We start from the raw sequence: 14,715 nt of genomic DNA, 5'->3' as shown, positions 1-14,715 counted from the left end.
TACTCAAGATTGGCAGATTGCAGACAGCGCATTCACAGGGCAGACCTTTTTTAAAGAAAGAAAAAGAGCGAGAGCCTCATCTTCAACACAATGAGCTATCGTCCTAATTGATCAGTAACATAACGTTAACGTGCCCCAATGACCCGTCAGCTGCAAACTGGCAAGTAAGATTCAAACATTTTGCACATTATTGAAAAACACTAACAAGGGTTTCCACCACCTTAGAGATAATTCCGCTCAGCACTCCAGATAAAAATTCCGACAGCACTGAGGAATCTACACTGCAGAAATGCGAAAGCCTGAGCTGGTGCGTAATGTACATCACGTTTTCTCTCATTGTCAATATCAACTAAATGCACCGTCATTATCATTGCTAATGCTATTATTGTAGTTATCGCTAAGTGCAGCGCCATTGTGACCGCTACCATCATCTGAGACAAGGAGAATTATGATGTGTTTCATGATCCCAGGTTCTCAAGGCACAAGACGAAGTGCCTGAGTAGCTTCCGAGAAGGGAAGTGTTGCTGCAAATGGTCTGTTTTGTAATTGATAACGCAGCCCAAATCGCATGTTTAAACCATGTGGTGTATTTGTCGCGTAATATTCACTCTCTCTGTGTGTGTATGTGGAGTAATGTTATTTTTGTGTAAAATATGATAATACATTAGGCAATAAGGAAAAAAAAAAAGGAGTGGGGCAGTTGATTAAAGCTCTCGGCTGGGAACCCGGGGGATGAAGGTTCGATTCTCCAGTGGATACAGGATTTTTCTTTTTCTGATGGCGTTACGTTCTGTTTCGGGCGATGACGGCCTTTGAGTGACAGTCATAGAGTGACCGGACGGATGCCGTCAGTATGAGCCATTAAAGGCTTAGGCTTTTAACACCCAACATAGCTTCCGGGGGCTAAGTGTTACAGCGCTCAACTGCTGAATAAAAGGACGTAGGATATGATCTCGGCTGTGGCGGCCGCTTTTCTATGGAGGCGAAAAGCAAAGCGCCCGTGTACTGTGCAATGTCGATGCCCGTCAAAGATCCCCAGGTGATCCTAATTTTCGAAGCCCTCCACAACGGCGTCTATCATAGCCCGAGTGCTTTTGAGAAGTAAACTCTACAAACCAAACCAAGCAATTGTCAATATATTTACAGGACTTAGAAATGAAAGGTCTTGTCAAAGCGTGAAGAAATGTATTTGCCAATACATGTAACACGTATTCGTAAACAAATTTCTTCGCGTTTGGCCTGCTTTCAACATGGTTTTGAAAGCAGCCCACTTAAAACCAATACAGTTCAAGTACTAATGCAAATGTTGTTTTTGCGTCAAGCAGACATTTTCAAATTCGGCGAATCTAATCTGAGAGCTAATTACTTCCAAGAATTCACAATACATTGTGAAAGGCGGCTGGACCCTCGGATTCAGTGCGTCAACCGCCGTCAAGCCCTCCTCATACCCTCCACGTCAATCGAAAAAGCATAAAACATATCAGCAGTGTCTTCAGGTGTCGAAAAGAGGTCAGTGACCATTTGAGTTCTCAGTCAGTGAAAGATAATTCAGTTAAAACACATCAAGGTTGTTGCACTGAAGTGCACGCTAGTTAAATAGTGGGTGCCATTTCTTCGGGCATCTCCTACCTGCAACTATTCGTTTTCACGAATATATTCGCTTCACATAAGCTACTAAAACGGAAATAGGGATACAATCAAATTTTGTTGCAGATGTCAAATGGGCATAGGTTTTCAAATTAGTTCTTATCTGGAAAAAGGATAGAGGTTGGTGAAAGAAAAGAGCATGAATCAATCACCATGGTGTATATACACGATCCTGACAAAGGCTTTTGGATCCGGAAACTCTGCTGTTCAAGATAAGGCGGGATGAAATCATGGCTTGCCGTGGCCGAACTTTCACGCAGAGGTAAGGCGAAAAATTCTTTGCCGCATGCGTCCGATGGCAGAATAACTCACTCACACGATCTCTAAATTAATCCATGTTCCGCATATACGACGTCGCTTATACTTCATGTATGTCGTCGTGATGTTAAACGACACGCAGCGTTTAGTGGCTGAAGTTTTCCTGAATAAGTTAGAAAAGTTCGCGCGGCAGAATAAAAGAACCTATACTTGAGCACAGCACAGTAGATGGCAGATTTAAAGTCCCATTTTCGGTGCTGTACAGCGTAATTGAAAGTAAGTAATGTGGCAGGAAATTGGAGCCGCTTTGCATAGTTAATCAAATTCGAAGTAAGTGCGCAGAACGGATTACTCCTTCTATACTTTCATAAGCATTTTTACACTTTGATATGATTGCAGTGACAGAAGACCTACATTTGTCCATACTGACGTCAATAAAAAGTGCGCCCTGAGCTTTTTTCGCCCCGTCTGCAGAGGCTCTTATCACCGAGCGGCCCGGTGTGTGGCTCAGAGCCGAGGTCGGCGGAGTATCGCGCGTGCCTGTGTGCTGTCTGTGAAGGCCGAGGAATATGACTGACCCTAGGGAAGAGAATCCGAATTCGAGGGTGTGTGAGCGGCACGTAGCTGCTCAGTCCGGTGTAACACGCGCTTGTACAGCATTGTCCGGTGACGGCCGTAACTGTGATATGCGCCACTCTCTCATTGGCTGCAGCTGCGAGGCCGCTCCGCCTTTTAAAGGCCTTTTATGCGGTTACATCTAGCCTCTTGTCAATGCAAGTGCCTTTTGTTTGAGAACGCATTTATCATTTTCACGTGATTATTACGTTGTTTTCACTGCTCTTAGTTTTAGTCTGTATTTATGTTTGTTGCCACCCTCTGCATGGTTTTAAATTCATTCTCAGCTGTCATACTTCTTTTTTCATGTTGGTTTACGTAGCTTTGTTAATGTTGTTTCCATATTTATCATGTTATTCATAATTTTCAACCGATGTGAATATGCCTTTATCGAAATTCAACACTTGTTGATATGTTAGCAAAAGGAATAAACTTTCGCAATAGGTAGAAGGAGAAAGAGGCGTGAGGTACCTATTGAGCAAGTTTCTTCTTCTACCTATTGCGCAAGTTTATTGCTTTTGCTATCATGAAATCGCCCAGAAGAAAGTATTTATTAGTGTTGATATGTCTTCTTTTGTTTCTGTAGATTTTTTTTATTGGTTCCCGCACCGACGTGCAGCCTTCCACACGGAATCTACGGATATAGTATCAACTCATTTTCTGTTAATAAAGTTAGAAGTTGCGCTTCTGTCTCAATCTTTCCTGTGATTGCCTTTTAAGCGCACATCACTTCTTAAGCATCATGGTATCCTGTACTAACTAGCTCGTCAGAAAGTTTTACATGATAACCAAGGCACGCGCAAATATTTCATTGAGTTCTAACTTACTCTATATTTGTCAAGGATCCGGCATAGTAGTTAAATAGGTTTGGCCTTCAGCTTTTGATTTCAAAGTTAAGTGTTCAAGTCGGCTTTCGGAACCGAATACAGGAACGCATGAGTGTCTGAGGTTTCAGCGTCCACCAGAGGACACAAAGTGATTACATTATTTCAGAATCGACTGCTTCAACATCCATTTTAGCTTGTGAACCAGTTTAGTTGTGTTAAGCGCTAAAATTACACGTGTAGTAAAATCAAATAAGGAAAAAGATTAAGGAACCCAGCTCCCATTTCCCTTCGAAGAGAAAAAAACTATGCATTAGTATTGGCACAGTTCTCATTAGGCAGGACCGTTTTCCATCTCCAAGAGTAGGAATTTTTCTTCGGGTCCTCCTTACCCAAATGCAGGTGTACTTAAAGCTAATTAGCGAAATAACTTTCGAGTAAGCGCTTGTCCTGTCTACCTCGTTCCTTCTGTGTCGGGTTTTTTGCGCGAAAAAGCCAGAAAACTAATGAGCGAAGTATACAGCATAATAATCTAAAGGAAAAAGTATGTCATAACACAGAACAGATCTTTTCAGCAAAGGTTAGAACGAAACGTCATATAAAATACCGCCGTTGAAGCGAAGAATATGACACAGACATGCGACATGCGAGCGACAAGCATCCGGATTGTATGTTAGAGATAATAAAGAAGGTAGGTGTACCGAATGACCCAGAATATAGAAAGTATCCAAGTGAACGTCGTGATTTCATAAAGCATATGAAAGTGGCCGCTGTTTCAAATAACTTAGAAAAGAAAAGCTGAAATTTCAGAAATAGTTTGATAAACTCGTGCTAACTGGATGTGGAAACATTTCCCGCGATGCTTTTTCCTCGCCCAATCAACTGCAGCATTAAGGAATTGGTGACACCTGTTGTGCCACACACGGTAAACTTCTGTTCTGTGCGTTTCACATGCCAAATAGCGGTGAGGTATGACAATGATCCATTTACTACTGTATATCAGAGGCTTCGAGCAAAATTAATTCCCCTCGAGCATATGCGCAATAATCGCAGTTGTGCGTCCACGAAATATTTCGTTTTGTGCAGAGGTTTCTGAAATTTGGTCCTGGGCTCTTCCTAATGCTCAAACGTTTATGTTGGTCGAAAAAAAAAGTATGTCTCTTGTGGTACCAATGACGTAAACGTAAATGCTGAAGGGCGTGAGTCACTTAGGCTTGGAGAGAGCATAGATTATTTAAATACTGTAATGGCACGTTGTAATAACTTCTCCCCGCAACCGTTAGCTTTCCTGATAAAACAGTAACAGCTTCTTTTGATTTAGACGCCTTGTCGACGTATATAAAACACAAGGAACGCGTACCCCACGTTCTACCGCATACGTATGCTGCAGAACGTAGAGCACGCGTGCCTTCTGTTTTATCTACGTATGCGGCAGCACGTCAGAGGAGCAGAGATCGGAGGTTTAGAGGATCAGGGAAACGGAAAATAAATATGATTTCACAGAGAGGCAAAATACCAGCACCTTTTATTCTCAGACCTAATGCCATTCTGGGGATATCGTAGCAGACCTCCCATCAGCACTTCCAATAATACATCTAATACCTTCATCTAGTCTGCCTTCAATATCTCCGTCCAATTGCGCCCGTGTCAAGAAGCCATTTCAAGACTAAGGTGGACGCAGTGTGCCGATGACCGAAACCTAAATACGTTGGTCGCAGAACTCGAAATACACTGGCTATTCGTTCAGCATCGGATAGAGAGCTGTATAATCCACGCCAGGGGCACATGACCTAATGCCGATTGTCCTCTATAATCATAGTCGCCGCCTTGCTGCCGATCATCATGGCCGGAGCATGTGTGTGGCCGCTGACTATGTCAGGCATCACGGAGACGTCAGCCACTCGTAGTCCTGTCACGTTGCCTCGAACCCTGCAGGTACAGATGGTAGGGAAGAGATGTGATACTACAAAAGCTTTGTCCAAAGATTGTCACAGATGAGTTAACCTAAACCCTTAAGAGCTTTGCACATGCTGTGAACTTAGAAATTCTAAGTATATAATCCTGTTCTGGTCTCGTAGCTAACACGAAATTCTTTGCACAGAGATTATCGGTGTCAGAGGTGGCATGTCAGAGGTCACAGTATCAGCCACGCGTCATTATTACAAAAGCATTTGAGGTAAACCATGCCGCTCGTACATAAATACTGTTCAAGTTTCTAATGTTTATGCATACGCAAATGAACAGCACAAAGAATGCTCGCTGTGAACAAAACTTTGTACATTTGTTTTATTACGCCACTTGCTAGCTCCTTCGGAGCTGCCGCAACGACGTAGCGTGTACGACACAGAATCTTTGCCTACTATCGGTCGCTCGGCTCAAGCATTAGCTTATTTATTTATCTTGTTATCCAGCTTGCCACGTTTTCCAGTTAAGGTATTGTGCCTCGTCTCACAAGATATTTGCAGCACTGTAATAGGCATGCGCACTGTAATAGGAAATTTGGCTTCTAAGTGCCTCTCGTCCCTGAACACTACAATAGATAATTTTGCTCCTACCGTCCCTGCCACCGATTCGTGGGCCGAGAGGCGCGTAGGACGGGAATTGCCTATTGTAGAGCGCATGATCCTGATTGGACCAGGTCGCCCCAGCCTTTCGCAGTGCAGCAAACAGCTTGTGAGACGAAATATAGAATCACGAATACGAGCAACGAGGGCATAATAGATCAGGCAGAACCTTGAAGGACAGGCATTTTATGCACATGGTAAGTCAACCAGACGCACAAAAAACATGCCACACCAATAAGTTGAACGCGAACACAGCAAGTACGTGCGAGCGTGAACCAAAACAAGCGCAAAAGAGGCTGCGAATGCGAACGCACCAGAAAACATATAAGCACACCTTGCTCGTTACTAAATGATAAGAATGTTATCAATGCGTCTCTTTTTTTTCAACATCTTGCGAGAATATTGTTCATTCCTAAAATGACGAAATGTACCTCTCGTGTGGTGCCTTATATATGAAAGTTGTGCTTTTAGAGGTGAAGGCCATTGGGCTATCGGGTCTCTCCAGTGTCAGCGCGCATTCACTAGGTCTATCTTTATTCGGCTTGAACCAACGAGCCTTGGTGGCCTATGAACAGCATGCTCTTCTCGAAATTCGAAGCTCATGGATTCCATTGCCATCCACTAAACTGTTTTTCTTTGGTGACGGGTATATTTGTATCTATTCCTGAATTTATACGGACAGTTGAAATAGTTCTTTCCTCGTGGCTTGCACTCGAGGATGGGCAAAAAGAGGTGAAAATGTAGTCGTTAAAAGCATTCCTGCAATGGCGTTGCTTAAAATGTCGCAAAAAGATAACGACGCCTCACATCGCTCACAGGCAGCGAGCAGTGGGCCCTACATGATGACCGTCTGCATTCGTTTGTGCCCTGCTCTGCGATGTTCACTCGCGATCCAAAAAAAATGGTGTCTACCAACAATCTCTATTGCGAGGCTCTCCCCATAGCCGCGCAAATCAATTACGAGTGAACTTGTTGGTTCAGCAAGCCATCAATTGATCGCAAAGCAGCATGTTCTTCGCATATGCATCACGGTTCTATTAGTTTACTGGTGCTTAGGTTGAGAGGAATAGTTCTGTTGTGAAAAATCTCGCTTTTGAAAACAGAGATGCCTTGAAATATGGCAGTGCTCAAGGCGCACAATGTTTAGTCTTCGCCAAATCGCGTAGCACTGTTTATGGTTCAAGGATTGCAAGACGCGCGCTACAGCTACTAGAAAGACGGCTTGTCATTCTGGAGCCAAGTGTAATCGGTAGCGCAAAGAAGATTGATGTCGTTTAACTGATGAATGTGTAAGTTCTCTAAAATATTTCTGGTTAGCTTTAAGCGCTTGTAAGCATTGTTTCAAACAGGCAGCCTCGCTGCACTTCACGAAAGAGGAAACGAACAATAAACTGTCAAGACATTAGTAAGCAAGAAAAAAAAATTAAATACCTGTGTCGCCATCTCTGGCTTGTTCGCATTCAAAATGTAGAGCGTAACCTATTTCAGAGGCTTTAAGGTCTTTAGACGTTAGGCTACACATCAATTCAACGTTGATCACGGAGTCACTTATGCTGTAGACGGCAAAGGTTTGAATAAAGTTTCAAGAAATTTAGTACACGCAAATTTTCATGCAGTATGTGCGTTTATTGCTTATGGGCAATAATAAGCATACCGAAAGATCTCAATGCAGTCATTGTTTGCTATTTACAAATGTTGGATGAAGTTATACCCAACATAAGACGGTTGTGATTACTGACCTCGAGCCGAGCATCTTGAAGAGTGAAGTTGAATGGGCCTTAGGCAGCCTTGTTAAGAACAAAGCTAGCGCAATTGATGGCATTCCAGCTGAGTTACTTCAAAACCTCGACCATGACGACGCTGTTAACGTTCTGCATACATTATGTCAGAAAACTTGTACAACCCCGCAGTGGCCACAGGATTGGAGGAGGTCAGTTTACATCTCCATTACAAAGAAAGGCAGTGCCAAAGATTGTTCCAACTACCGCACGATCGCGCTTATTTCGCATGCTAGCAAGGTGATGTTGAAAATCCTCCAAGGTAGGCTGCAGCAGTATCTGGATCTGGAGCTTCCGGACGTGCAAGCTGGGTTTCGGAAGGGCAGATGAACTAGAGACCAGATTGCCAACCTTCGCTGGATCATAGAAAAGACAAGAGAGTTCCAGAAACCCATCTACTTCTGCTTTATTGATTATGAGAAAGCGTTTGACTGCGTAGATCACAGCAGATTGTGGCAAGCTCTCCAAGAGTTGGGAGTTCCAATTCACCTCATCTGTCTCCTCAGGAACCTGTACGAAGGGCAAGAGGCCACAGTCAGAACTGGGCATGGTCTTACTGATTGGTTTCCGATTGAGAGAGGAGTGAGACAAGGCTGCATACTGTCGCCCTGCCTATTTAACCTATATGCTGAGTGCATCATGAGGAAGGCCGGTCTGGACGAGTCTTCAGCTGGAGTGAAGATTGCTGGAAAACGTATCAACAACCTTAGATATGCGGATGATACCACTTTAATGGCAGAAAGTGAAGTGGAACTCAAGAGACTTCTGATGCTCGTAGTAGAAAAGAGTGAGAAGTTTGGGCTTAAACTGAACATTAAAAAGACAAAGATCATGGCGTCTTGCCCTAGCAAGTCCTGGAGCATCAATGGACAAGAAGTGGAAGGTGTGACAGATTTTCTCTTCTTGGGATCCAAGATTACCTCGGAAGGAGACTACAGCCATGAAATTAGGAGGCGCCTGCTTCTGGGAAAGAGAGCCATGGCTAGCCTTGACCGCCTAGTAGAGAGCAGAGACATTAGTCTGCCAACCAAGATCTGTATAACACGTGCTATGGTCTTTCCAGTTGTGATGTATGTATGCGAGAGTTGGACTGTGAAGAAGGCTGACCGCCGAAGAATTGAGGCGTTTGAATTGTGGTGCTGGCGGAGACTCTTGAGAGTTCCTTGGACTGCCAGAAGATCAAATCAGTCGGTATTGTCTACCATAAACCTTGACTGCTCATTGGAGGGTCAAATTCTAAAGTTAAAGCTCAGCTACTTTGGCCATCTGATGAGAAGAGAGGAGTCGCTGGAGAAAGATTTGATGTTGGGAAAGGTTGAGAGTCACCGGAGAAGGGGTAGGCAGCGAACGCGATGGTTAGATGGCATCCTCGAGGCGCTGCAGATGAAGTTATGTAATGTTAGGAAGATAGTTAGAGACCGGAAAGCGTGGCGTGATATGGTCTATAGGGTCACGAAGAGTCGGACACGACTGAACGACTGAACTGAACGGATACCCGGTGTACATTTGCTTTGTAGCTTTGTTGAAAGAGTTTTGTCTTACAAACCTGAGACGCTCGTCCACTACCGCTCCCGGATAAGAGCCCATAGGAGCTGTGCAGCACGGATGGTAGGAAGGTTGCGACAAGTGCCGAACCATGCACTCGATGTACTCCAGACTCCACCGGGGTCCTGCTCGAGCGCATGGGGGAAATGTCACGTTCCATGGTTTGGCACCGATGTTCTTCATGGCGTCAGTATCCAAGATCCTGTCGATGAATATCTTTATGCCTGCGATTATGCGCATTGGTCTGAATCCTATGCCAATTTACGGACACCATAAAAAGATGAAAAATAAAAATGGCGCAATTTTTCCCGATGCTAGGTTCTCGTGAAGTATAATGATGCTAGATGGATGTTGAGCGAAGAAGGTATACTTAAGCACAATAAAAATAAAACGCGAACCAGGGATTAGCACAAGATCAACGCTAGCAATTGCTAGGTATAGAGTACAAAACCCTCATCAGCAAGAGCATGTGCAGCAGAAGAAAATGACTACAAGGACAAATTTTAATCAAGGCACATAGCATACACAGGAAAAATTATTGGTGCTGACATTGTAGACACATTTGTTCAGAAAATAGTCGGTTTTAGTAGACTACAATGCGCAGTCACGTAGCGGCGCCTGGTCTCGCCGAGGTATGTGACCCGTACCGACACCAGGGGGCACCCATGTTATCAAAATTTGTCAGTGAGGTGGACCCTGCCAGTAGGTTACCGAAGTCCTTTTTAACTTGTTAGACTATGGTATGCAGTCGAACCACTACGCAACCTCTTTCTCTGAATTAAATAACAGTTAGATGGATCTTGACAGTAAGCTTCCAACTTTTCTAATTCTTCGCAAAAATCTTAAACTTTTCCGGCCACACGAGGACAAAAAATAAGGACCAAATTCTATTTGTTTATATCGTAATCAGCAAAAACTGATGGAACTCCAGTCCTGACACCCATTTGCCGACGCCGCCGCATTGTCCCGATCGACAAGCCATTTTTGTCGGTCAGGGCCATCGCTGAGCAGGCTGGCCTCCCACTGCTCGAGAGAATTAAGGTTTCCAATGGGATAAACATTGCACATCTGTTGGCGAGCCTACATAATGTAATACAAGTTCGCTATCCCCTGCAGTGTGAGCAGGGGGGATGCAGTTTGGAAGGAGATGGTTATTGTGCTTATTTGGTGAATTCTTCATATATATTCCTCCGAGTTGGAGAGATATTTATCAGGCAGGGGATATATTTTGGCGAGGAAGCAGAGTGTTATGATTGCTGAATATGTTGCTTTTGGGTGCGAGGTTGGAAGATCGTGTCTAGCTGTAAGGAAGCTCATGGATACTAGATTTGAATTGCTGAGGTTTGAAACCGCTAGCCCTAATAAGGCAAACACGGTGACGAGTTGGTGCTTCCTCGTGCAGATATCGTTTTAAACTGAACAAACACTCAGGACGCGCGGGATGCCTTCAAACAAATGAAGGCGTCCGGTCCGAATGCTCCGAACACAAATACAAGGCGTGCAGTAGCACGCCTTGTATTTTTGCTCAGAGCATGTGAGATATTTCGACGACTGCCATCTCTTCATCGGCCTCTTATTTGTCTTCAGCATTTGTTTTTTTCTGTGCGTGTGTGCGTGCTCGTGCGCAAGAGCCTGTACGCGTGATTTTGCGTGCGTGAGCGTGCGTGAGCGTGCATGAGCGTGCATGAGCGTGCTCACTACGCAAAGGTTTTTGCCAGGCCTAGCAGGAGCTTCCAAATCGAGCTTGTAGGGTCAGACAGGAGGCCGAGAGTAATCGAACCCTCCACGGCCCTTGCATTCTCAGTCAGACATGCTCCCTGGGCCACGCAGCAACGTTCGTACGGCATAGCAGAAAAGGGGCTTTTCATCTATGTCGGGTGGTCTTGCATGAATTGGTTGTTTACATCTGTATGCTAAAAAGTATTTCTGATGCAATACAGGCTCAAAAGGAAAATAGCGAATAAACATGCGGCACAATGCATGCATAATTTGGTCGCAGCGCACGCAAACGAGACAAAAGACAAAGATAGCACACAAAGCAGCTCTTGTTTGCGTGCAACCTTTGTCTTTTGTCCCATTTGCGTGCGCTGTGACTAAATATTTCCATACCAACTCGGCCAACTTTCCACTTTCCTCAAAGTGCATGCACGCGATCGATGATGCTCAAGCCCAGCCGCGAGCGGGAGTCTTTGGAGATAAAAGCTAGGCCCTTGCGCTGACTGCAGTGAGTGTGTAGCGCATGCTTGTATTTGTTGTTTGCTTTGGTAAAATTTTGTTGCCGTACACGTGATGTGTGTTGCTCAATTTTGTGTCCATTGCTCACAACTCTATACGCCTACAGGGCCCTCAAATGCGGTAGTTATTAGTGCCAAATTCCATCAATTCAAACAATGCACCAGGAATTTCGAATTTTGATCTTTACCTGTAGCCTTCAAACGATATCACGCCATTAATATATCGTTTCTTAGCGTTATGTGCCTATTTATGTAAACAGGGTTTTTTTTTTTATTTCTGTTGCGCTTACATTTGTTAATTCTACATAAGCTTTGTATGTATGGGCAGTATGCCAACCTTTCACACAAGGGCCATACCCTGAGCGAGTGCCTTGACATCGTCAGGGTGCTCGAGGAGACGTGGATCTATATTTGGATAGTCATTCACGTTTCCAGTTCGCAGTTTTAGGGAGCCCCTGGACTTCGGCCGATTGTGAATAGCTTCCACTCGGAAGCCTGGTCGGTCTGTGCCGGGCCCAAGATAGGCGTCGTATGCCTGCAAACAACGATCTTTTTAGAAATTACGAAACGACAGCCCATCAACGTCAAATTCCAGATGCTGCCGTGTTTACATATGTGCATTACATTCTCTCATGGAATAACGCCTCTATACAGAAATAAATAACAAACCCCGAATTTAGCAGAGCGTGTAATTGTATCCGTAAGCAACGCGTGTTTTCTGCACATTTAGTAGGAGATTACTAAACCTTCGAAGATTATCGCGTTACCTTCATTGCATGCAGCGTCCTCTTCGTCCATGCATTAATCCTAAATCATTTCCTCAAAACTCGATAGAGTCATAAAATTTATGAGTGTGAACCGGGTCAAACATGCCGCGCTGCACAATCAGCACAGCCTAGCGACTGCAGGCAGAGAGATAGCGAGCGAGATACGTGCGGCTAAGGCTGTTAGACGCCCGGATGTACACTCCCTTCCATCGATGCTGTCCATTGCCTCGTCAAGCAGGGCCGTCTGCTGCGTCAGCTATCTACACGTGGCGATAACAGCTCAAGGCAAACGCATCCGAATGCTACGCGCTAAGTGTGTAGAAATAAGAGGTCTGATATGATGTTCAACTCTGAAGCTTCCGTATTTTGATTTAGAGTGAAGCTCTTATGCGCCCGTTCGTCGGTAGAGCCACTTCGCCGTCGGCTTTCCTCTGCCACCGAGCGAAAGAGTGTAGAAGACGGGCGAAGAAGAGCCGCGCGTATTTCGTGCACGAAGTTACCATAAAGAAACATACTACGTAAGTATGTTTCTCTATGAAGTTACTGCCGGCGCACACTGTAGGCTGCCTTGATTGTACAGTGCGGCACGCTTTGCCATGTTCACGCTCATCATTTTTGTGACTGTACTATTTGTTATTCCATACTTAAAGACTCCAGAAGCTGCTTTATCACTTTCTCACTGACGAGAGGTGTTAGCTCATTCATTTGAAAACTTTGTAACCTAGCGGAACCGGTTATATTTTGTTCGAGATAGTCGTATGCTACTTCGGCGCCTTATCTTTAAAGTTCTTCGTCATCATTACACTGACAAGAGTTGGAGTGACTATATGCTTAGACGACCAAGAAGCACGTTCGCTGCTCTCACCGCCACCACTTTGTTCAGTTCTTTCTAAGGTGCAAATGAAGCGAATAATCTGTTCTTAAGCAGCCTTTCGGTGTCTTCTGACTGCTAAACTGCCGTCATGACTACGAGTACGAACACATATCCCTTATTTGCCCGTTCGTTTTATAAATGAGCACACAGTGTAGCTTGTCATACCTCTGGCAGAAGCCCTGAGCTCAACAACTGTGTCCTGGCCAACTCGCTGGCGGGCGGCGATGAAACCAGAATAATTTCAACGTCCGGAATGTCTGGATCAGGAGCGTAGTCAGTGCTCATGAAGTGGAGAGCTTCCATGCCTGATGGTATCGCTACAGACCCTGAAGCATAAATAGAAAATAGAACTGATTAAGGTAGTAATTCGGGCTAGGCAGTAAGGCTAGAAAATAAAATAATAAAAATGGCACAGTTGGATTCAATATATCGTAAACGTTTAGAAGGACACCTGGGCCCGCTTGCACAAAAAAATCTTAAGACTGTCTTAGCTAAGTCCAGAATTAACTGGAGTCTAAAGAATAGGCCACTAGCATGGACGCTTAAGACTGGACTCAAGACTGGGCTTTAGTCCTGACTTGTATAAGTCGCTTGTATGATTACGACTCTAGTGCTGTCTTGGTTGAGACACAAGGACGCCAGGTGTCTAAGTAGAGAAATTAGGGAAATACAGGGATGCGCTGGAACTGTCCCTGCTGTAAGATGTACATATTCCGTCAATTTTGCGTTGTGTAAAATCCGTGCCATTGCTTTTTGCGGCTTAAGATTGCGTTACGAGGAAAAATGCCCCAAGTGGTTGCTGAGGCCGTTCTGGGAAGCCACTCTGGTGAACATGAACCCGAAGCGTTCGACGTTCGAAACACGAGCCGTCTTAAATAAGCTTGGTCTTTCTAAAGACACCATTTAAGTCTGGACTTAGCTCGGACTTTATCGTGCAAGCCGGCCCTGCTGTTCCGAGACACAAAACAAAAACAAATACGGGGAGAGTAAATGGCATGTACAAAATACATTTATCAAGCTAAGGTCTAACTTTCGCATGTTTAGCGTGCCGTTACCTGCGCTGTATTATTCAGTGCGGAAAAACATTTTAGCAGTAAACACGAATTTATAATTCTTGACCCATATTGCAGTATTTTGCGAGAATCAGTCGTTTCGCTTCTGGTCAATTGTTTCGGACTGCATTCCTGCTATTATTCCTGATTAAGTCGATGCCCGGGCCAATGGACATGCGCGTGCGCTGTATGACAAAGGCCTTGAAAGCTGGCTTTATACTAACATGAATACCCGAATGTAACGGCATCTTCAATATATGCAACCCGTGCTACCAAGAGCTCGCGTTCTTAGAATCACGCATGCTTAACCAGCCTCCGTCGTTTCAATACTCTAAACAACCTTGAAACCTCAACTTCGGACAATTTTTACTCATGCCAAAATTTTACTGCAAAACACTGAGATGTAGACGTTGCGGAATAGTTATAAAGTGTGTACTGCCCTTCATTCGCACTTTTGTTAGTGTGCCAAAACTCCTCACGTGTAACCATTCATTTTGTGTTTTGCCATTCTTTCTATATGTTGGCAATAAAAGCTAGGTTCTTGCACGATGGAAGCG

General features: G+C 44.4%; 1 protein-coding gene across 1 annotated transcript in view; it reads right to left on the bottom strand.

The window, feature by feature from the left end:
- Positions 1-4,851: 4,851 nt before the first annotated feature.
- LOC146198747 (glucose dehydrogenase [FAD, quinone]-like) overlaps positions 4,852-14,715 on the bottom strand; it is a 32,156-nt gene continuing 22,292 nt past the window's right edge. Inside the window, exons 9-12 of the mRNA XM_084594248.1 lie at positions 13,272-13,432; positions 11,823-12,000; positions 9,233-9,455; positions 4,852-5,273 (exon numbers count right to left, since the gene is read on the bottom strand). Of these exons, the coding sequence (XP_084450374.1) occupies positions 5,135-5,273; positions 9,233-9,455; positions 11,823-12,000; positions 13,272-13,432 (701 nt within the window). The 3' untranslated portion in view covers positions 4,852-5,134. The remainder of the gene's footprint in view (positions 5,274-9,232; positions 9,456-11,822; positions 12,001-13,271; positions 13,433-14,715) is intronic.

This window comes from Amblyomma maculatum, chromosome 2, assembly GCF_055883805.1.
Source record: "Amblyomma maculatum isolate TAMU_Amacu chromosome 2, ASM5588380v1, whole genome shotgun sequence".
NCBI lineage: Eukaryota > Metazoa > Arthropoda > Arachnida > Ixodida > Ixodidae > Amblyomma > Amblyomma maculatum.
Note: the sequence above shows the minus strand (reverse complement) of the source record. Positions and strands in the feature narration are given on the sequence as shown.